Source organism: Cygnus olor, chromosome 8, assembly GCF_009769625.2.
Source record: "Cygnus olor isolate bCygOlo1 chromosome 8, bCygOlo1.pri.v2, whole genome shotgun sequence".
In the NCBI taxonomy this organism is placed as follows: domain Eukaryota; kingdom Metazoa; phylum Chordata; class Aves; order Anseriformes; family Anatidae; genus Cygnus; species Cygnus olor.
In genome coordinates, this window is record NC_049176.1 from 22,380,368 (window position 1) to 22,404,398 (window position 24,031).

At 54.2% G+C, this 24,031-nt stretch overlaps 1 protein-coding gene across 8 annotated transcripts in view; it reads left to right on the top strand.

The window, feature by feature from the left end:
* RNF220 (ring finger protein 220) overlaps positions 1–24,031 on the top strand; it is a 193,299-nt gene that overhangs the window by 97,073 nt on the left and 72,195 nt on the right. For all 8 annotated transcript variants that reach the window (XM_040565944.1, XM_040565950.1, XM_040565952.1 and 5 more), the window contains one exon: positions 17,996–18,125. In XM_040565944.1, the coding sequence (XP_040421878.1) occupies positions 17,996–18,125 (130 nt within the window). The remainder of the gene's footprint in view (positions 1–17,995; positions 18,126–24,031) is intronic.

Sequence of the window (24,031 nt, forward strand, 5' to 3'; positions counted from 1 at the left end):
GCAAGTCACTAATGTATTCCCAGCAGCGGGTTGCTTTTTAATACGGCGATGGCAGTCAGGGGTGAGGAGGGGGGTGGAATGAAAGCGTTTATGTGTGGCCAGAAAATAGTTGTATGATCGGGGTCATTAAGGAGCCTGTGCTGTCTGCAGGGGGAAGGCGACATGAGGAGGGGCAGAGGAGGCTGCGGGAGAGGACGAGGGTGTGGGGACACCATCAGCCTGGCCAAGAGGGGTCTCAGGGATCCAGCCTCATTGCTGCACTGGGTCCGGCACCTTGTCCCAAGGGAAGCTAGGGGCAGCACCAGCCTCTCCCCATCTCGCAGCCATCTCAGCCTGCTCCTCCTCCCAGCACACCCCTTCTGCAGGGGTCGTGCACGGTCGTGGCAGGCTGTCCTGGTGATCTGCCCGTCTGTCCAGGCGAGATGCCACCAAGGTCTGCGGTGCCACCCGCCTCGTTGAGATGCTCCTGCATCCCCCGCCGGAGGGACGGGCTCTGGCCCCACTCAGGTCCCATCAGCCGGCCCTCGGAAGTGAAACGGTGCTGACAGGTATCTAAGCGAGGCAGAATTAAGGGAAATGATAATAAATGTAGATGGTCAGGCAGGGGAATGAAATGATCCATCTTTTGCATGTTAGTCAAGAGGTGCTCACAGCCCCCCCACCCCACCCCGCTCCTATTCAATCAGGGCCTGTCAGACCTCCAGCAGGCTGGCATTTTTGTGAAGAATCTCTCGGCTAAAAATTGTTGTCATTCCTATTTCCTTGTTATCAGTCGGCGGCACCTCGGCGGAGCCCGGAGATTAACGCGGAATCGCCGGGCGAGCATCCATTCCCGAGGAGCCCTATCCATTACGGCGAGCTCGGCGGGTCCCTCCCGCCTCACCTCCCACATTCATCATCTTTAACGCTGACAGCCCGGCGCAGGCCTTTCAAATTTATCTCGCCGCGTCCCGGGCAGGCTCTATCCGTCAAACCGCACGAGAGGGAGCGAGCGGAGCGCGGTCTCCTCTCCCCGGTTTGTCAGGGAGGGAGAGGGGGGGAACCAACCTGCCCGTGTGAGGGACTCGGTAAAAGATTGGTCCGAGATACACAATTAATCATGGCTCGCATCAATTTGCTTGATTTACTCCCCGGAGGGAGAAGGGGCGTAAACACGGCGTGTGCAGAGGCAGTGTGGAAACATAATGTGTCTGTCTATAGGAAAAACATTAACACATCATCCCCGTTGTGGGTGATTGATGGGGGAACGGGAGAGGGACAGCCCGGAGCTGGCAGGGTGACAGAGAGCCAGGAGCTCGCCAGAGACACAGACCCAGTGGGGATGAACCGCAGGGGGCCCTGCCCGGTGCCCGTGAGCCCCTGGTGGGCCGGAACAGCAGCCCAGCCGGGCAGCCCCCAGCTCACCCAGATCCCCCAGGAGGAGAAAGGGGACCTGCTGCAGTGCTGGGGGTGCACCTCTGGGTCGGGATGGACCACGCATCCCATCTTGAGAGTGATGCAGAATCCAGAGCAAAACTGCTTTTGCACATCCAAACCTCCAAGGCTTGCTTTGCGTTCACCATGATGTCCTGAATGGGCAGCAACGCAGCTTGCTCAGCTCCCTGGCAGTCCTGCTTCCCAAAAACTCTTCCTGCCTGTCTGATAGCGATGCTGCAGTGCGTTTCAGAGTGAGATCCAGCTGTGTGCAGTGCACTTGTGATGCCCTTTGGTAGCCATCAAGGCAGGCTCTGCCGTAGCCATGAAAGCTGCTGTAACGTCGGGCCACGAGCACCGGGCTGCGCCTTCCCCTGGCGGCTCCGGCGGAGAGAAGAGGCTGACTTTTATGGAGAAAGTTACTGCTGTATTTACAATCCAAACATCCTCGTAAGCAGCCGCAGGGTGGAGAAGGAAATGTGGAGAGAGTGTGGGATGATTTAACGTGTCCTTCTCTCGTGACTTGCAGCCAAGGAGCCTCCTCCCTCCCTCCCTCCCCAGCACACACTCAGCTGGGCTCCTCACCCTGCTGCAGCAGCGTCCCACATCGCACCCCACGGACACGGGGAGCGGGTGGGGGGACTTAACCCAGGTCAAAATGTGGGAGCAGGACCCTGGAGACCCACGTCCCAGCCCTGCGTCCTCCTTGGTAAAGTTTTTGTTGAGATAAATGGTGCCCAGGGCGGGTGTGAGCTGCATTACGCTGAAGGTGGGGCAATGTGGGCATCGGTGGAGCACCCAAACAGGCTGCCCATCGGCTGTCCCCATGTGCTGGTACTGGGACTCAAGCCTGCTGTGCCCCTTTTTGTCATCCTTCTGTCTTGCTATCTATTAGTGCAGCACTTCAGGCTATTCATATTTCTGATTAATAGAGTAAAATTTATTTTTATCCATGGAACAAAATAATTTGGGGAAAAAAAAAAAGAAAAAAAAAAAACTGATAAAGTGAATGCATGCGAAGAGCCCCAAAACAGGGGAGTGGGGAGTCTCTTCAGAGACTGGCAGTGTCACCACCAGCATTTCTCCTTGTCCAGCATGCTCAAGGTGGTTCCTTTGGAGATTCCCATGGCTTTAACAAGTCAGGATCCGTCCCCGGGGAGCGCAGGAGCAGCCGCTGCCACCAGGCGCCCTCCCCAGCACACGCTGCTCCCCACCACGGGGGCACCCCGGGCTTGGGGTTCCTGCTGCTGACAGGTGCCAGGCTCATTGCATTTATCCATTTTATTTCATTTTGTTCTCCCCTGAATTAGTTGCGTCTGAGGAAGTTTTTTTGTTTCGTCTTATCTTGTGGAAATTACCCATAATTTTGTAGTGGCTGTTTAATATATATATATGTATGTATATGCTGGGTTTTACAGCCCGTTTTTATCACCTTTTTATTATCTCGGGTCAAAAGCTTTACTGGGTTGCATTCAGGGAATTATGCAAACTAAGAGAAAATACCATAGCAAAACTATAGATTTTCTCATTAAACTCTGCTTGGACATGTAGTTATTGTAGTAAAACTCTAGTAACTATTACAGGCCCTAATATAAAATTATAGTTTGACACCTCGGCGTGATTGGCCTTGCACTGCGGTTAAATTAACCCCTTCCATCCCACTGCTGCTCAGGCTAGAATCTTTTGCTGGAAATGGCAAGCTGGGCAGAGTGCAACTGCCCTGGGGTTTAGGCACAGGGAGGGAAAATAGGGTGCCAAGACAGAAGTGGTTCATCTGACTGCTGTGGCACAGTGCATCACAGCCCCAGGAGGTTTTATTCCCCACCCTATGAAATTCATGGGGTTTCCTTCCCCATAGCTCCCTCCAGCTCTGCAAGCATTTAGGGGCACGGCGAATTTCAAGCAGGATCCTCCAACTCCAGGTGGACAAAGCCAAGCGAGGAAGCAGGAGTTTGCTGGATAGGGTCTTAGCGCCCAATCGAGCAGCCTCCCTGCTTCGTCCATAAATTGCTCAGCTCCCACAGACTGTGTAATTCTCCCAGTCCTGCTTCGTGAACAGTGGATTTAAGGAGCGGTAAGCATATTCAGCGACTTAATTATCTCAGACCAGATTTTATTCTCAATTACACTCAAGTAAATCTTAAGCGATTCCATTCAAGTGGATGGCGTTAGCCCACCCTTGTAAAAAATAAAGCCAGGTAAAATATCACCCATGTGCATCAGCAGATCTCCACGCCTCTGCTGTTCATGCTGCAGCAATGGCTGGAGATTTCTGGGGCTTTCTGGCATGGCCACGGGTGCTGTGTGGGGACAGGGAGCTTTTCCTCCTGGTGCTCGATGAACATCGCAAAGCCATGTTGATAATAACCTGGGGTAGCGTGACACTTCAGCAACTTCATTCGAGGGAAACACTTAATCATATTTATTATGTAAACACAGCTTGCCATGCCCCCATTAAATTATTAATAGTGCCATTAACATATTTACATATAAATCTTACAGCAATTGATGGAAATGGCTTCAAGAACCTTGCGTTAGCTCCCTTTTTATAATGGATTCTCTCTTGCAAATACCCATTTATTAAAGAGACAAAATATTAATTTTTTGTTAAATGTTCATGTCAAAAATGTCACCTTTTCAGTTTTGCAAATTGCCATTTATGCAAAACCTACTGACTTTGTGTTTTCCTATCTTAAAGAATGGCCTGTTTAAACATATCGCTTCGGTAGGAGCAATTAAGGAGAATCAGAGTACAGACATTTCAGTGATCTGTTTTTTTTGTTTTTTTTTTTTTTTTTTATTTTCATTAGCAATCAGGTTGATGAGCTCGGAGTCTTGTTGCATCACTTCGCCCAGGGAGGTGTCCTACAGTGGATCCCATCCTGCTGCCTGAGGGCTAATGCTGATCAAAATGTGTACCATTTTTCTGTATTTGTAGGGGGTTTTTGTTCTCACAGGGGGAGGAGAAGGCAAAAGGGATGGGGTCTGCACACAGTGGTTGGAGATGTTGGGGACCAAGGGCCAGAAACACCCTTCCTTTTTCTGTATTTCTTATGGGAGGGGATGAGTTCTCCCTTCAAAAACAGTGGGACACTCAGGGAAATTGGTGGCATCGTGGGAGCATGAGAGCAAGAGAAGAAAGAGGGCAGGAAACAAGAAGGATTTACAAGAGGGGACACATGGCAGGAAGGAGAAATGGAGGTTCTACTTCACATTCTTCTGCAAATTCTGTGTGTTTCCCAACCAGCCCAGCCCACACTAACCCTCGATGAGGCCGTATACCATAATTCCTTAATACCTTCCAGGTAGCGGTATCCCAGGGTGGTTCGTTCTCAGGACTGCCAATTTTCACAAGTTTATCACAAGGCTCTCAGGGTTTTTTCTCCTAAAGTTTCAGCCCCTGCAGTCAAGTGGTGATATAAGAATCTCGGTTTTCATTTAAATAAATAGAAACGGCACGCTTCGAGCCCTGCGGGCAGGGCAGAAAGCTCGAATGTGTGCTGTGAGCCCTTAAAGTGCAGAAACCAGAAGGCAGCAAAGAAGATGATGGCAAAGTTGGGGAGCCAAAGAATAATTTAGGTTGAAAGGGACCTCGGGAGGTTGCTTTGCATTTATATCCAGTGCGTCTCATGCTTAAATGGCAGTTTTCATTAGAATTTTTAGTAATAAAATTAATAAAACATAGCTCAGAGCTACGTAGCCAGCTCAGAGCCAGTAGCTCGCGGGGAGGAAAACCAGTTTGAGGGGGAGATCGGGATAACCGCCTGTACTGGGACCTGCCTGGCACCAGCACATGGCTCACAGCCCATCCCCATGCCACATGCCCGTCTTCCATCCCGAATACGGGGCTGAATATCCCACCTTCCTTCCTGGAGAAGTGCTTAAAAATTATCCCTTCTTGTGGTAAGACTGAAGCCGCCAAAAGAAGGAGGAGGCATGAAATGGGATTCTTTTTCCTTCGTCAATTAAACGAACATCCCCCTAACCCATCACACCCAGCCCTCGTGTGTGCTCTTACAATTGTCTCTAAAAACCCCGTCTGATTTTTCAAGCAATTTCTCATGAAACAGGCACTTTCAGAAAAATCATAAGAAAGCAATCGTTTCAAATTGGTCATTTGGGACTCAAATTACTAATCTAATACATTTTTTATTGAGGGTTCCTGAAAGGTTCCATAAAACACAGTCGGTGAAGCTGCCCAAACTTGCCAGCCTAAGAGTTTGACAAATCGAACCCAACAATCTCCTTTGCAGCTCAGGTTTAGGGCCCACGAAGCCGTCACCGAAATAGCAGCGTTTATATTTCTACATCAATAGTGCCTATCTGGTCAGATTTTTAAATTCCCTTGGGCGGTGTATTTTTTTTATTTATTTATTTGCTTGTGATGGGTTTTTATTTGGGGAGGATGGGAGAGAGTGGTAAGGAGGAGCCCATCGAGCTTGAGGTCTAAAGGGAGAATGCAGCCAGAACAGGGGACGGCCAGGGGATTATTGTCTTCTTTTAAGAAACGAGGGCTCAAAGCATGGGGAAATGAGTGAGATCAAACAGGCAGTTCTGGCAGGGTCAGGCTGTAAGATGCCCCGTGTCCCCATCTCATGCTATAGCCACAAGACCTTTCTTTGCAGCTATTTTTTGGGAAATAGGGGCAGACCTGCCCAGGGAGCAGGCAGTGGCTATTTGTGTTTACGAAGCGCATTGGCCACTAATCAAATGCATATTAATTATTATTTTGGCAGATGCTGAGGCCGGCTGAGTGCCGCCGTGAGGTAGGACCAAAAAAGCCAACGCCTCTCTGATCGTGTTTAATAAAATACAGAATAAAGTCGGTGGGTTGACAGCCAGCTCCTTCCTGAGCCCGGGGAAGGAGCAGGGAGGCAGCACCAAGAAGGGAAAATCCAAACGCCAGCTCAGCGTGCCAGGAGCCCGACCAAAATTGCTTTAATGTCTGCTGGCAGCTTTTCTCCTATGAGCTGTGCCTGCAGGGAGCAAGGCAGAAATGTGGTTTGGGGCTGGGTTTTAAAGCAGTGCCTGGAGATCCCAGCCACCCCATGCCCCCTGGCTGCCCCCAGCCCCTGTCCCACTGCTGCGCAGTTTGCTCGCTTTTATTTGTTTTCTGTCCTTTCCCAGAGCCACGAACAGACAGGAGTTTATTTTGCTGCACCTTTATAAAACACCCACTTATTAAAATTAGCAAGCGATGGGAGGTTTCAGAGAAAAAAATGATCCCGTTTCAAAGAAAACTTCCAAGCCAGACTCAAAGCAGGTTCAAAGGGAGGATCTGTAAGCCAAGTGAAAGGAAGGTGGAGCAGGAGCTGCCCTTTAATCCTGGCCAGCACCTCCTGCCCTTGCCGCCAGGCTGGGCACGATGAGGCCGGCTCATCCCCGTGGTCCCCAGCTCCAGCACCCACTGCCTAGCCCTGGGCCATCCCTCCCGGCCCACCAAGCTCTGCCAAATCCACGCTGCCCCTGCTTCTTCCCGTGGGCTGCTTTGAACCCCCTCCAGCCGCTCGGGTGAGAGCGCTGGCTGTTGTCTTTGCTTTCATGCTTCGCCCCAATTCTCCCCCTCCGGGGCCGTTCCCTCCCCTTCTGTGTGCCGTGGCTGCCTGCCACCTCGCAGCCCCCCAGGACAGCGTCTGGCGAGCTGTTTGTGTTAGCTGGGGGGGTGTGAGCCCCGCCAGCGGCGTGGGGCCATGACGGCACGTCTCCCGGCCGAGCGCTCGGCGGGCTTGGATGCCGAGAGGCGCGGCGGAGCCAAGCGCTGAGCTGGCTTTCACGCCGTCCAAGTCCGTGGAGCCGCTTCGTATTCGCACCCGTGGAAAGCAAGGAGAGGAACTCGGCCCGAGGTCTTGGTGCCATCGTAAACATCCACTGCCAGGCGCTTAACGGGGGTCGGGAATGGGGTGGAGGAGAGTGAGGGGTGCTTGGGGTTGAGGAAGGCATCGTGGCAAAAGGGGACAGGCACAGTGACATCGTGGGAGGCAGCAGTTGGGGACTGGTGCAGGCAGGTCCCCGTGCTCCTCCACATCCCTCAACACAGCGAAGGGGCCTTTCCTTATGCTTTAGCCAAGACACCCAGAGGCACAGGGACAAGGGTGTCCCCATCCCCAGGAGCTGCGCCTGCGCATGGGAAGTGCCAGATCCTGGCAGCAGCTGAACAGGAGTCAGGATGCGTCCCTGCCTCGTGCTGAGCAGCGCTCTCTGGGGAGGGCAGGCTCTCAGGGTAGATTTCACCTTGTGCAGAGGGGTCAGCGAAAGACTCGCGCGCCACTTAAATCCCACTTAAGCACTCTGCACCGGGGTGAAATTAACTCCCTCCGCAGAATGAGCCATCAAGAAAAACTGATCTGAAACCCACGCCTGGGCCGCAGCCGAGCCACGCTTCTATTAGCAACTAAAAAAATATTTCCCGTCCTTAGAGTTAAATGAGCCAATAGTTCAATCACAGAGCGAAAAGCAGCAATAGAGACGGGGATGCTGAGTGCCTCAGGTATTGGCAATCTATGCGAGGAATCACAATAAGCAGGGCTTGCCTGTTTTCCCTGTGTTTAGCAGCAGCGTTATTCAACAACCTATTTGCAAATGCCATCTTCCAAAGTCCTTTTTCCCCCTCGTTAAAGTTGCAGTGATAATAGGGCGATTACAGTGCAATAAGCTAAGCGCAATCCATTAGTGGCATCATGGCTGTTTTTAGATCTTAAAAAAAAAAAAAAAAAAAAGCTGTTTAAGTTTTCTTATTATGCACATTAAAGGCAGGCAGTTCAGTCTGATCAAAGACAACACCACCCCTGCGCTCCCCCCCGCCTCCCGTCCCTGCATCTTGTCCCCCTCTATTCATTAGTGGTCACAGCTGTGCAGGCGGCCAATTACTTGGGAATAATAACTACATTTTGCAGTAAATTAAATATTAATTAGTCCTTGGCAGGTTGTTTTGTTTTTTTTTTTTCCCCTTATTTCCCTCCCTCCACCTGAAAACAGCAGGAGGGATGTGACACTATCATTGCCTACGTTGGCATGTAGGTGGAGAAGACCCCTGGGGGGATGATCCCTTGATCCCACGGCCAGGGGCTGTGGGGACAGAGTGACCTGGTGTGGCTGTGCCCATTCCCATGGAAAACAGGCCACCCTGAAGGAGGACTGACCTGGGGACAACGGGAATGAGCCTTGTGGACGGGGCTCTAAGGCCAGCTGGAGCCCACGGCAGATCCCAGGAGTGGCTCTGCTGGCACGAGCGGTCCCTCAAACGGAGCCAGGTGGGGTGGCTGTGGAGTTGGCCACTTGTCAGCATAGATCAAGGTTTAAAGAAGGAACACGGTGGAAAGGAAAAGTAGATGACAAGAGCTGAGAACTCAATAGGGGGGTCAGAGCCTGGTGCAGAGGGGAGCCCTGCCCTCAGCGGTCAGGACAGGAGATGCTCTGGTCACACACCAGTCCCTGCTGGCCACTTCAGTCCTTGTCACCAGGGCTGTGCTCACCTACACGGGGGGGTGGCTGCTCCCTGCCACCAGAGAGGAGCCTGGTGTCAAGGAAACGGGGTCCCAGCATCCCACCCACCCTTCCTCCCTGCCACCGATGTCAGCGTGAGCAGAGACAGCTCTCTGTGCTGCTGTCTGCTCTTGCTAAGCCTTCACCAGAAGTTTCGGGAGCAGGAGTGAGCTACATTAGTGAGGCCGAATAGTCTGCCTGTCAGCAGATCCCAAGGCAAAAAGCTCCTCTTGTCCAGCTCTTGGATTTGCACTTTACTAACAGCTCTGCGGGCTGCCTTGTGATGCACCGCGCACCAATTCGCCCCTCGGTGCTCTTGAGTGCAATTAAGCATTTTTTTTTTAAATGTAGTTTGACAATATGCAGGTTAGGTTTGTATTTTATTTACAGCTTTTACTTGGGGACCAATAAAACCACAGCTGGCTAATGCGAGATCTAAAACTTGCATCTCACTCTTTGCCTTGGATATCTTTTATATGGTAAACTATTTATTTGTGTTTCATCTTGTACAAACCCCTCTTTCCATGCTGAGAAGCCGAGAGCTCCAGGGGCTCTTTGAAGACTATTTGCTATAGGATAGCAACTGGAATTCTCTTTAAACATACGCGCCGGCTTTGTCCTACAACTGGCCTCTCGGTGTCAACATGCAGTTTTGTGCGCGTTTCCTGAGCAAAGCTAACATTTGCACGCTCCCCTGGCAATTGCGCTCACAGATCCCTCTTGTTCAGGCATATCCCATCATTTATTCCTGCAAGCAAGCGTGAGCAGCAGTCGTTCCACGTGCCAAATTAGAGGCAGCATCAAAGCCTCTTTTAAAAGGAGGGATTCGTCCGGAGCTGGGGGTTATGGATGACTGTGTTCAGGTATGGGGAGTGCGGTGCATGGCTGGTCAAAACCATCCACATCTGAATTGCAAGTACGTGGTTAACCCATCTCTGAGCCCTTGGGTTCTTAAAAAGCGACAAACTCTTCCTGGAAAGGGTTATTCGGCAGCAGGACGAGACGAACACACGTAAAATCCCAGCGCATTTCAATGTTGTGCCATCAGACACCCCCACCCATGAGCGTCCCCCGGCCGCCGACCCCGGCGTGCCAGCAGAGCGGGAGTGAAGGGTGAGGTGGCATCAGGCTGGCAAGATAAATCACGCTGAAGCACCAAATAGCTGCCTTACACGCATTCGCAACCCGAGGGTCGCGCTCTTGCCATAAAAAGGAAGATGAGCCCCGGCGAGATGGGAGCGATGTTCCCAAGGATACCTCTGGGAGGGAAAGATCAAGAACCGCTGCTCGTAATGGCCTCAGCTGCTGAAACAGTCAAAGTAATGATGGGGTGGGGAGCATGCTGGAGGGGCTGGATGGGAGCCGTGTGATGGGTGCTGGTGTGTGGCACCCCGACCTGCCGCCCCCCTCGGAGCCAGGACATCTGGCTCTCTTTTAAATCCCAGCGGCGATTTCTTTCATCTGCTGGAAATGGCCGGGACAAGCTCTAGGAGGAGAGAGGAGGGAAAATATTTTCTTTCTCTCTTGAGTTATTTTTCTGCTCTCTCTGTTTTCCATTCGGCCCTTCCCTGGCTGCCTCGTGGCTCTCTCAATTCGCCGATCTCTTCCTCAAGGTGAAACGAAGGCTCCGGGCGGTGGAGCTGGCGGGGAGGGGTGGGGGGTCAGGGGGGGCTAAGCTGGGAGGGGGCAGCGCAACAAGGCGGCCTGATCTAGTGATTAAACAAAGGGATTCAGCCAACATGTGTAAAATTAAGTGATCAAGAGTTGATTACAGAGTGCATTGATTGTGTACTGATGGATTAAACAGAGTCGTGCTCGGGATGCGATTTTCTGAGCTGGGCACGGAGAGTGCAGGCAATTGACGTGTTGGCCAGAAGGACCCGCTTCTCCCAAGTCCTGGCTTTTATACATTCTCCGGATAAATCTGCAGAGAGGCCCGTGGAATTATAATCGATTATCCATTTCTCAAAGTCACTTAAGGGCCCTGAGCTACAAGCTAAAGTGCCGGTGCTGCGAAGAGGCATTGGGTATGCGCCGGCATGTGCAGGTGCTGGCGCGAGGGGAAAATGTGGCAATGACCCTGCGTGCTGCAAGCTGATGAATCTATTTTCTTGTAGGAAATAGTTTTGACAGTTCAATATCTGTGTTTTCGATATGTGCCCCACACACCCCCGAGGGAGGAGAGGAGCTGGAAGCTGGGGGGGAGGGAGCGGGTGGGAGGCAGAGAAAGGCTCTGCCCCATCGGCCCTTCAAATTGCGGGCGCAGTTTGGTGTAACCCCAACCAAATGGGTTGTCCACACATCAAGGGCATGGGAGCTGCTCCATCGGGGATGGAGAGGAGCAGGAGGATGCAGATGTGCACTGCACAGGGTGCGTGGGACCTGTGGGCACCCAGAGGAGCCCCTCCAGTGCTCCCCAGCCCCAGTGAAGGGCTGCTGCTCGCCCTCACCTCTGCACCCTGGTTTGGGTTACGTAGGAAGCAATCGGGGCATGGAGCAGGCCCCACATAGTGCCTGGGGCAGCAGACCCAGCTCTCCTGTGGGCTCCCATCCAGACACCGAGATGTTCCTGCGAAACTCCCACCTTCTCCAGTTCCCACTGTCGTCACTTTTTGGCAGCCAGCAGAAGGTGCTTTGCTGCAGGTCTTTCCATCCCAGGAACTGATGCAGAGCACCGGTTATCGAGGCACACTTTGGCGATGCAGCTGAGCATCTCCTCCTCTCCAACCTGTCCCACAGGGCCAGCAGCTACCCCAGCTCAGTGGGCTGCTTGGGCAAGGGACAAAAAGTGCCCCTTGTACCAGCAAACGGGTTCAGAGGCCAGGTGGATGTCACCAGGCTGCCACTCCTGGATGCGCAGCCCCAGAGCACCTCGTTCTGCAAGCACTTGGAGCATTCTGAAGCGACGGGGCCCCAGCCCTCCTCTTCCTCTCACCCTCCCAGGACCCTGTCACCGTCTCCCTTCCCGGCCCGCGCTCCTCTCATCGAGGATTCATTGTCTTGTCAGCCTCTAGTTAGCCAGCATGCGTGCGAATCATAAATTACCCCGCCCGGGCCTCTGCTATGCTTCAGCACAGACAAAAAAATTGCACTCCATCACCGCGTCTCCCGGCTTTTAGTGGTATTGATCAATGCTGCTCCCTTCCCGCCCCCCCCCCCCGCTTTTCATTTTAACCGAGCCGGTTAAGTGCAGTATCTTATTTTGTGCTGGGACAAATGAAAAGAATATTAGCAAGGGCTGAAATATATCTCTTTTTTATCTCTCTGCTACTTTTTTATTGAATCTTTCTGAGTAGGTGGCTTTCCGCAGGATGACAGCCTCATGACAGGCTCCTCATTAGAGCTGAGACAGTAATTGTGATGCATTTCCCTGCGCGGCCTTTTCACTTCCCCCCCCCCTCCTTCCTTTCCTCCTCTCTCCTTTTCCCCTGATTTGTAAAGTGATTGGATGTACAGACTCACTCAGTTTCTTAAATTATTGCCCAGCTCAATCCATCTTCCTCCATCCTGCGGTGGGCAGCCGCGATCTCCGCGGACAGAGAGCCCGGATGGGGAGGTGGCTCTGGGAGGGGACCCTGGGGTCCTGGGCTTTGGGAGGGTTCTCAGCAGCCCACCAGAAACATGGTGCCAGAACGGGACGGGGCCGTGCCTCCCTTCCAAGGAGCCTCCCCTGCGGTGTCCCCCAGGGCCCCAGGGGGACACACGGAGCCAGTCCCCAGGGGCCACCGGGCAGCAGCGCCGTGCAACTTTGCACCCAGAGAGGCAGATGCGAGAGCAACTCTTTTCTTTGGAAGGAAGTCAATATTTTAGCAAGCTTTGCTGCCTTGGATCCCACCGTAGATTTTTTTTTAGCCTCGGGAGAAGCAGGTGTATTTGCTAAGCTGCTTGGCAGCCCAGCAGCTTACTGGGGATCGGGCTCTTTGCAGGCATGCAGGGGCTGAGTTTGGCTCTTTGCTGCGGCCCAGTTTGCTCGTGGGGTCACAGAGGTCCCTCTGTCCGTCTGTCCTCCCTGACCACAGCCGTACAAACCCCTGCCCCTTACTTGGATTCAAGGCAGGGGTGGCCCTGTTCCATGTGCTGGCCCAGGAACTGTCAAACAAACACCTGTCCAGCTTCTGCTGGTGCCTGTGGTGGCACGGAGAGGTGCCTCCTCCAAAGCCTTAGCTTGCAAAAAAGCCACTTTTCAGGACCCCTGCTCCCTTCCTGCATGCACTGCCCTCCAAAATGCACCTGCTCCGGAGAACTGCAGCTCTGCTCAACACAGGGTGACTCCACGGTGATCCGGACACTTTTTGTGCCCAACCAAAGCCAGCAGGACCCCAGAAGGCACCCAGCCGGCAGGATGCGGCCCCATGAGCACACCATTAAATCATCCTGCGTGGCAGGGAGATGGGACAGCGATGAGCAACGCTACCCTGCTCCCTTCCCTTACCACCAAGAAGTTTTTGTCCTTCAAAGCGGCTCTGCTGTTGCAGGGACAGGTGCTCTGTGCTGCCCAGAGCCACCTCCACCTTCATCGCCTGTTGTCACCCTCCCCTGGCCATGGAAGCCCCTTCCCCACCACTTACTGTCAGGGCTGCGCTACGCCAGCCTCCTCGGATGCTGCGCGGGCTCGCGGGGAGAGGAGCGAGCGCTTGGCTATTTCCAAGCTAATATGGGGCTTTCTTTGAATTATTGTTTTTTGAGCTGGAAGGAAAGGAAGCTTGTCACACGAGATATCTGCTATCAGTACACAAATAACAGCAGGCCCATCACCGAATGGAAAATAATCGCCGCAGAAGCCGAGCCGAGGGGGAGCCAGGAGGGATTATTACAGGCGCTGGCAGCGGCGGTGCTGTCAAGGAGCCGGTGTCAGCACTTCCATTACCACCCACCTGGCTCCGGCACGGCCCCAGGAGCGGCACGCGGGGCCCCGGCACGGGGTCATTGCTATTCAGGAGGGTTTCAGATCAACCGGCTGTGATGGGTGTTAAATGATGGAGTGTTTAAGAGGGAGAGAGAGAAAATGGGAGGATGAAATGGAGGGAGGCATCTCAGAGAAGGGGGGGTTTCTGGACTCAGACAAGTGGAAAACAGTTTGAGATGCCGGAAAATTAGGAGTTGGGAGAGCAGTGCTGGTCCTCCCGGGGACAAGGTGAAGAAAGGGAGAGTTTCTAATGGCCGTGAGGAAGGACAGCATGGTGAGAAGATACTCTGAGACCTGGATCGATGTCCTGGAGGCTGCCCAGTGAAGGGCCTTTAGGCAAGATGAAGCAGATCCTCAGCAGGGAACATGTCCCCATGAGCGTTTCCCACCTGCCACCACCCACATGTGCCACCCACGGTGGCACCCGGCGAGCTGTGCTGGCTTTGCAATAGCAGAGCTGAGCAACGAGTTTAATTATAAACAATTTATTCCATTAACTTGGCAACTTGCTGAGCTCCTGGGCAGGGCGAGCCCTCGTGCCTTGTTAACTTTGCTCACGCAGAGTGACTTGGGAGCTTTTGTGCTACATAGTGGTGAAGGCCTGCATACATCACATGCTATTGGGGCCGTTGGTGGGCTGGGTCCCTTTTTTTCTACTGAAATTCTCCAGAATAGCTTTTCCCATCTTTGCTGTGGCCAGTTTTTCCAGCAAGTCCTCAGCAGGTCCGAGCCCAGCTCCCAGCCTGGCGCCCAGGTTCTGTTAGGAGCCCTTTGGGGTGGATCAGGCTGGCTCAGGACCCAGTGGAATTACACTGGATTCGTGTCGGCGTGGCTGAGGCCAGGATTTGTCCCTCCATCCCCAGCAGGATCGGGAGGGTTCGGGATCGTTCCCCACCTGGGCTGGGATCCGTTTGCAGACGCCCTCTGACGGGGCCCGTGGACAAATTCCTCCGCGCAGGGGTGCGTCTGCGCATCGGGCGCTCGGCTGTCGGAGCAGGAAATATTCAGTTTCAACACTTGGAGTTCAACATTTCCGCGGAGCCCAGGAGACCATGCAAACAGCGGGAGCACCACGGCTCTGCCTTTTCATCTCTCTGGCACCGGCGAGCGGGGGGTCGGCGGGGGGGAGCACGGCAGAGACGAGGAGGGTAAACACTGGAGCCGAGCGGCGGCAAGAGAGAGGGGCAAGGAAAACAAAAACACAGCTGCCAAAAAACAAAAGCCTGAAAAGAGCCATTCAGGGTCTCCCAGGAGCAGGTTTGGCACAGGGCAGGACGGGGAGCACTTGCTGATGGTGCAGGCACGGGGCCAGCTTGCTCGGGAACCTGGACCCCGCGTTTCACCCTGGTCCAGCCACACGCAGCATCCTCTTCTCTTCCTGGACACCAGAGTGCCCCAGCTCCAGAGAGGAGATAAAAACCCAAATACTGGAGATTCCCAAGTACTGGAGATTTCTGTCCTCTCCCTCCCTGATACCCAGCACTGCGTGGCACGGAGCTGGGTGCTGTGGGACGTGGCAGCGTGGGTGAGCATGGGGCCCCTGGGCACGCTGCAGATGCGGCCCTGCCGATCCAGGGAGAAACACAGGGAGCTTGGCAGAGCTGGGGAGGCTGGCGTAGGTGTCCTGCTGGCACCAGGACCGTCCCCTCCCCTCTGCCTGTCACTGTCACTTAGCCCAGCGCCTGCCAAAGCACGGCTGTAAGCCCCTTGGGCCAGGAGCCGGGGCTCCTCTGCCTCCTGCTTTCAGGCTGTACACGGGGGGCTTGGCAGTGTGGTGGGGGCCCTGCTCTCCTGCCCCTCTTGAAGCCCTTGCTGTAGCCTGAGCCACAGCCCCCCACGCTCGCTGGGGCCAGGGGACCTTGCCCTGCTGTCACAGCACCTTCTGAGCGGATGCAGGGTGACAGCCGTCATGTCCTTCTCCGACACGGAGTCATTGAGAAGTCATTGGTGTAGGTGGTGCAGAAGGCCACTGCTGCTCTTCCCGTCCTGCTGGGCTGGGGTGGGGAATGGCCGTGGAAGGCAGCAAAGCTCCGTCCCATGGCCTGAGATCCCTCCCAGTTGCCCAGATGTTGAAACCCAAATTCAGCTCTGCATGCCAACCAACAACCCACAAGGAGCAAGCAGGGAGAGCAGCACCTGGTCCCTAGGTGGGACCCTAACTGCATGTCCAGTGCTGCCCATCCCACCACTGCCACTACGGTCCAGGATCATCCATCACCCCTCCTAGCAAACACCCCCCAACCTCCAGGTCACCCTCTGTGAGTGTCCCCATCCCAGGCTGAAGGTGGCAGACGGGGGCTGGCAGGTCCCACGGCAGTGGCCAAGGCAGGAGGGCGGAGGGCAGCCCGGTCCCCCGTCCATCTGCACGCCCCGCAGCGGGGATCCAGCAGGATTTCCCGTCCGCTCAAAGGCTGCTTGTTTATTTTGGGAAGGAGACTCAGACAGCTCCATTGTTTTGCTGCGAAGTTGGGGTTATAAATAGCAGGTGGTCGGGGACGCTCCTGGGCTATTTTGGGCCCCCGCTACACAAAAGTGGAAAGGCTCCAGCAGGAAGGTGGAATTACTGAAATGCCGACCTTTCCCGCAAGGGTCAGCAGGAGCTGCTTCTTTGGGCTTGGTTTCTGGGCAGTATTAAAGATGGGGGCAGGAGAAAGAAAGAGGGAGGTGCTCCCAGCCATGTGGCAGCACCCCTCGTCCTCCCATGTGCTGCGGGGGGATCGGGATGGGGGGACGAGGAGCTGAGGGATGTGCCCGGGGCTCCTCAAGGAGCTGTTGGGATCAACTCAAGTCCAGCTTGGGCTCTCCACTGGATCCGCATGTGGGACAGTTCCCGGTGGATGGAGATCCAGGTGAGGCAGGGGAAGCCCCATAACGCTGCCCCTCTCCGTGCCTCAGTTTCCCTCCTCTTCTGTCAGGAGGCTGAAGAAGAGGGCAGGTGATATCCTGGCAGCAGCCCAGGCACATGTACTGGGTCCTGCTGGAAGGCAGCGATGGGCCAAGGTGACTCTCCAGCTTCCTTCAGATCCTTCTTCTTGTTAAACGCCTGCGCCAGGCGCTTACACAGCGAGCAGCAGGGCCCCAGTAAAGCTGCCTGCGCCAATGCTTTATACTTGGAGAAGGTCTATTCCTTTAACGGGGATGCATTTAACTGGGCTCTGCCATCGTTAGGAGCCATAAAATGGCACCTTTTGGCTTCTGATTGGAAGGCCACGCCGCACGTAACCCCCTCGTATCCAGCACCGGCTGCTTTATTGTTCATTACTGCCTCTCGCTCGGATTTAACCAATTTGATCCATGTCTAATACATAAATAAATAATCCAGCAGGAGGGTTGGCGTTGGATGACAACAGGCGGCTATAAAGCATGTTCCTCCCCGCCGCAGCCATCTGAGCCGGGCTCCGCACGCCCTCTCATGAGCAGAGCTGCTAATACAGCCGAGAGAGAGGGGCCCAGGCACCCCTGGGCTTTTTTTCCCCTTTTATTGAAACTTCACTGTTTGCTTTAGAGTTTTATTTTAGGTTAAATAGGCACTGTATATTCCTTACAGAGGGGGCAGTAAAGTTTCCGAGCTGGAGGAAATTGGCTTCGGAGCAGGGAAAGCTGGCGGGGCTGGGGACGTGGAGGGGTGGTGTTTGGGGACAAGGAGGGGAACAGCAGCACCCACGTCCAGGGGCGAACGGCTCTGCCCTTTGGGGTCCTGACCACCTGGCCCCAGGGGTGCCAAGGGGCATTAAGATGGCTCTTCTTAATTTTCTGTTTAGTTAATAGGAACAGAGAGGAACACTGTGACATCCATCTCTGAGCCGTGTTGTCTGCTCTGGAAATGGGGAAAGCTGGGGTTATGGAGGGACACCCCAGAAATGGGGCTGTTTCCCCCCACACTGTGTCACTGGGATGCCATCGTGCCTGTCTGCAGGACAGGGCCAGTCCCTGCCACAAGGAGCATGAGAAAAGAGAAATGGGGATATACTAGAAAAAAGCTTGCTGATTTCTAGACTCCACCAGACCCCCTCTGTGCCTGCTGCTCAGGAGCAGCAGTGATGAGAAAATCTGTCCTAAAGCCGCTGTACCCAAACCAAACTGCTGGGGGACAGGGCTCAGAGCAGGGTGCAGGTGATGCTGCTTTCGGCCACCTCCCCAGGACTGAGGCTGCACAGGAGCTAAAGCTTTCTCCCCTCTTTTCCTTCCCTGCAGGCAAAAAGAAAGCGACGTTGTTTGACAGCCAGGCTCCCATCTGCCCCATCTGCCAGGTCCTCCTTCGCCCTGGGGAGCTGCAGGAGCACATGGAGCAGGAGCTGGAGAAGCTGACCCAGCTGAACATCAGGTAAGCAGCCACCCGCGGCACCTCCAGCCTGGGATGCCAGAGGAGATGGAGGTAGAGCCGTGAGCAGAGCAAGACAGCAAGAGCCCTGGTACCCTCAGCCTTGTCCCATCCTGGCTGCATGGGATGCTGCCATGGCCAGGACATGTCCCGTGATGGAGCAGGACTGCAGTGTGCATGCACGCTGCTCCTCGGCTGCCTTCAGCTCCTGCCGCTTTCCCCAGCACAGCAAAGTCCTCTTTTTTAAAAAAATAAAATAAAATAAAATAATAATAATTGCATTTTAACTGCTAGCAGTTATTTAGGAAATGGCTGCAGCCAAGGGTTGGCAGATCCCTGCCCCTGCCATAATAAAACTCAGCAGCCTTGGAAAAGAGCGTGTTTATTTCAATTATTAATGAATTCCCCGGTCATTAAAAGGTGAGGAAAGGAATCAAACGGAGGGCTAGAGGCTGAGTTACGTCACCAGGTGGTAGGCGAGGAGGGAGAGCACCTGCACCAGCGCGTGCATGTCTGCCATGGCAAGGGGCTCCATGCGGCTGCGGCAAGCACAGAGGTAGCCGGATCCATCCCTGCCCCAGCTTGGCTGGGATCTTCTTTGCAACCGAGCAATAAACATTACAGAGGGAAGGGAAACGGAGGGGGAGAACCAGAGAGGTCCCCAGGTGGGCTGGGACCTGTCAGAGGGAGCACCCGCACAGCGTCGGGCCAGATCCTGCGCTCCCCGGTGGCGCGCAGAGAAGGAGGACGCAGGGAAGAGCCAGCCCATTTATCCCCCGCGACACCCGCTCCCCTCGCGAGCGTAATTTATGGCGTAATTTGGGCCGCATCCAACTTAATAAAGGGCCACTGCAAATTAGTGAACAGGTTTAAATGAACAGAAGCAATTAGCGCTCCGAGGAGCCCATCAAAGAAGTTGGGCCAATATCAGAGCGAAACTGAAACCGCGAGCCAGGCGCGGAGGACGGCTGGCGCGAGGCGGTGATGGGAAGGTGGCGTTTAATGGGAAAGGAAAGGAAACTCTAAATCATAAAGCGTGACAAGGGCCATTGTGGGCCAGCTGACAAATGAAAAAGAATGGCATTATTCCTTTAAATAACAGCAGCAGTTAGAGAGGAGACAGCTCTCCCCGGCTTGCCCTCGCTTCCCTCGCCCGCTCCGCTCGGCCACGCAGGCGGCGAAGAAGAAGCAGAGGTCTTGATTAATTATTAAATAACGACTCCCTCCGCTCCGTGATAGATAACACTCAATCTAGGCTGCGGGTTGGGGCGAAGCAGGCTGAGCTGCAGGCAGCGGCCGTGCACGGTGCCGGTGTGCCCGCTGCGGAGGGCAGGATAGGGGCTCCGTCCCTCGGGTGGCCCCTTCTCCCATTCCCCCACCCTCCTTGTCCGCAGGAGCCGGGAGCGAGAACACATCAGCAAGAGGAGAGAGAAACTAATAATGATCTCAAATAACCCAATAAACATAAAAATAAAATGTAGGCCTATAAACGTGACGGGCACCGGCAGCCCTGGCCGCTCCCTGCCAATGCCGACTCGTTACCGAAATGGCTGAGCAGCTGTTACTGATCAGCCTGATGGGGAGAAGCGAACCGGGGGGCTGCTTTCCAAGGGCCTCTTTTTTTCTTTTTTTTTCCTTAATTTAAAGAGGATGTAGCCAATCATGGCTTGCGCTGTTAAGTTTTAATAAACCTTAATGATTTGCAACAAAATCATAAATTTCCAACACGGGGGGTTAGGAAGGCAGATCCCCTCCTGCCTGCTGAGCCTGCAGCACTGGGGATGCTGCAGGGAGGCAGCGTGCTGGCAGCAGCCCCGAATTCCCCCGAGGCAACACAGCCCACGAGGCTGCCCTGGGGCCCGATGGAGAGGGGAGAGGCTGGCAGTGTGGGGCTGCCCTGTGCTGTTGCCTCCAACGGGGTTTTTTGGGCGTCGCCAGAGCAGAGAGCTCAGCAGCGCGTGGTGGAGGCAGTGGAAGGGAAGGAGGAAAAGGGATTCCTCCAGGCGATCACGGGAGCTGGGACAGGAGGGAGCCACCCAAGTGCTGCTGCCCACCCAGCCGACGTGCCCCTCGCTGGGCCGTGGGGACGGGTTTGCTGTCCCCAAGGGACAGGGACAGCCCTTCCCCGCGGGCAGCACCAGCACGGCGGGCACCACCCGGCTGAGCCCCGCGCACGGCTCCGCACGGCGAGGCCAGGCTCTCTGAATGCAAATTTCATTTCTGAGCCACTGGCGCTGTTTCAAGAGCCGGCAGCCTCCGAGCCCTTCTCGGTGTTACATATGTAACAGCCTCATTGAACTTGACATGTCAAATTCAGGCCATTTGTGCAAAATCTCCCTTTAATAATACCGTTTCATTTCGCTCAAATGAGACTTGAATGCATGTAAAATGGAAAAGGATATTTAAGCGCTAACATTAGGCAGATGTCTTGCCAGAGGCCGATTGAATATATGAGATTTTGAAGTGCTTAACACATTTTCGGTGCTCCCTCTTAGAATATGTCACCTGGCTTTCTTTTTTCTCTCCCTCCTTTCTCCCCCCCCCCCCCCACCTCTTTAAGCGAAGGGTATAAATTGAAAGAAAACAAAACTACAAGCCTCGCTTTTATGGGGTTTAACTCTTGCAAGGCAGGACTGTTGGTGTTCCTCCTCCGAAGAGGAATTACCTCTCAGCTCACCTTGGCGGAGCACAAGCACGGCGGCAGGAGGGATGCTCTGCATGAAGCCTACCTGAGCACTGCATGCGGGTCTCCTTGATTCATGTTCACCTGTTTCACACCTTGTTCGAGCTGTCACAAGCAGCACCCATGGGTGTTCCCGCAGGCAGGCACACACATCCCCCTGCACGTACAGGTGTATTTCTGCTCGTGCTCCTGCAGGTTAATACGAACAGAGCTGGCGAGGCACAGAGGGCAGGTTTTGGCAGTGCTTTCCTCTGACAACACTGCTGAAACCACTGCCCTCTGTCACCTCCACCACCTCACTGCTTGGTGTCTGCTCCATCTGCAGTGTCACAACGGAGCGACTGTTCCTGAGAATTAGGGTCAGGAGAGTTTTGCTCATGTTGATAACAGCCGGGCCCCGTGCTGGCCACAGCTCCTGGGGATGGGAATGCTCAAACCCTGCCCGCTGCTTCCTGGGCAGAGACTGAATAGGAACATGGGAGAGGCAGGGTGGAGAAGAGAGGCAGGTTTGGGGCTATGGCTTGGGTTTGAGGGCCATTAAAAAGCCTTAGGAAGTCACATCACCAATATTGCAGTTGCTGAGTCAAGCACTTGAAGGTTGGGAAATGTGCCTCTGGATGCACTAGTTTTTAATAGCATGATGCCCTGTTCTTGAAAATGCAGTGCTCTTTTTAAAAGTGTATTTGGCGGGGGTGTTTTATTTCCATGTGGCACCTAGCAGATTCCTCCCTGTGTGACCAGCAGCAAAGTTGTGCTTCAGAGCTGGGATTTCCCCTCCCCAAAGAAACATTTTTATCGTTACAGCTGGGGAATGGCCCAGAGAGGGGAGCAGGGACAGACCACAGCAGCTCTGTTCCCACTTTTGGGACTAAAGGACGGTGTGAGCTCAGGCAGGGCTGTCTCTGTCCCTTTATTTAAGGGGTTTGGATGCTTAGCAGCCATTCCCCCGGTGACCTTTCTGGTGTGTCCGGGAGCAACTTCTCTCCCGATTCTCTGATTATGAACACAGAGGGCACCGGGGCCTCTCACCTTGGGGCACGTGGAAAGTGCTCTGGGCTGCTCCTTGGTGACCTCAAGGACGCTGTCACAGAGAGGGAAACCAAGTCCTGTCAGGCGAAGCGAGGTGCAGGAGGAAGGCCTACCTCCAAGCAGGAAAAATGCCCAGGAGAGGGTTAGTCTGACTCCTGGAGCCAGTTTTGATCCATGTGAGAGGGAAAGAGCCAAACACGGGGCTGAGGCAGCTCCAGCTCCCACAGCACCTCCCACTGCTTCTCTGCCAAGGTTTAAATCTCCCTTCAGCATCACTCTGAAGCTCTCTCTCCCTCGTTTGCACGTCGGCTCTTTTCCTCTTGCCCTTTTTACCCCTCCCTCCCCTGGCAGCCAGGCTGGAAGCACGACGTGCAGCCTCAGAGCCTGGCGCCGCACCGAGCATCCTCGCCCTGCCAGGCAGTGGCTCTCCTGGGGGTCAGGGGCAGCTCTGGGCATGGGGGGTAATGAGAAACAGGGATGCTGGCAATATAGGAGGAAAATATGAAGGCTACAGGACCTTGGGAGATGGCCTGGTCACTCCACCTCAACCCAGGTGATGGTCACTGTCCTTGAAAGATGTCTCCAGGTGTGTGGAGAAGTATCCTGGATTTTATATCCCCTCACGGGTTGCTTCCACAGTGTTTGGTGGCCTTTTGGGTTAAAGTCATGCCGTGCTAACCACCCAAAGACCTTGGGGCTGATGGATGAGGTGAGGGCACACCAGCAATGTGGTCCTTGCATGCCCAGGTGCTGCGGGCTCTCAGTGTTACTCCTGGCAGGGCACCGCAGGTAGGACCCCCAGCAAGTTACTAAACCTGGCTCTGACCCTTCTCCTGCTTGGGCCACCTGGTGTTTAAGTACAGCTGCTCCTCACAGTGCCCCAGGTGAGGGGCTGCTTCATCCCTGGGGGTTGTGCTGAGCCCTGAGCCTCCCCAAAGGGCCCTTTGAGAAGCCCTTCCCCGAGTGGGAGCAGGCTGATCAGGGAGGGCGAGCAGCCAGGCTGCCAGGCCCAGCAGGACAAATAGAGAGCGTAAAACCCAAATTAGCTCTGTTGTCATGTGTCACAGCAGGGTCATGGCTCTCACCTCAGGTCTCCTCGATTTATGCCTGGGGACTTTAACCTGACAGCCAGGTACTTCCCAGGCTTCTTGTGCGAGCATTGCAGGTCCCCCAGCCTCTGGGCGAGGGAGATTGGAGGCATTTGGAGGCGAGAGGGGCTTCTTGTCCAGAGCCCCACTAAAACATATCCTGCTTCCCTCCCTCATATATGCATCAGTCACCTGAGAGCACCCCAAAGAGGGCAAGGAGCCCAGGCCAACACATGAGATGGCAGCCGGGGAAAAGCAGGCGTTGACCCTACTCAACATCTCCCTCCTGCTCCTCGACTTCTGTCGCTCTTCCTGCTTTTTCCCTCTTCTTTCTTTCCACCTCCTTCTTCTCCTTTCCTCCCCTGCTCCCCCTCTCCGTCCCCCTCCCTCTCTCCCCACCCCCCGGTATCAAGGCGACATCTCCAAGCCAAGTACTTTTAATTTCGCCCGTGGCCCTTGCTGACACGGTGGATATGCACAGCAAGTTAAATTCCCGCCTGATCAATAAAGCAGAAGCAGTGTGTCCGACTGGTCGATATTTTTTTATCTGTCTTCAGCCCAGTCCTGCTGATGACAGCCCCCTGCGCTTCAGCAAAGGCACTCAAGGGCATCGGGCTTTGGCAACACAGCTCTTTTTTTTTTATTTAAATTAAAAAAAAAAAAAAAACAGATGCCTACAAAAAAAAAAAGTTCACGGAGTTTGGCCTTTGCTTAATAACGTTTTATGATTTATCTTAATTTTTAATTGAAAAAAATTTGCGAATTAATTGATTTCTGGGACTTGCCAATTAACATTGTAATTGGGTGCATGATAAATTTCGAGGGAGCATCATTTTTCTCCCTCTCCCCCTTGTCACCGAGAAGGGGAATCGCGAGGGCAGCCGCTTCCCACCCGTGCACCCCCCTCTTCCTCGCGAGGTGCCGCTGCCCTCCTCCCCCCGTGCTCTCGTATCTTAAAAGAAGGAACAAGAAAGCTAATAAAGTCGTGTTATTAGAGTCTCACCAGAGGTGACCCCTCGAGGCATAAATCCACGCTTGGAGATGGTGGGGACAGGTGCTATTAAGTGCCTGACCGTACTTTGTGCGGCGACGGGACTGGGTGCCTCCGG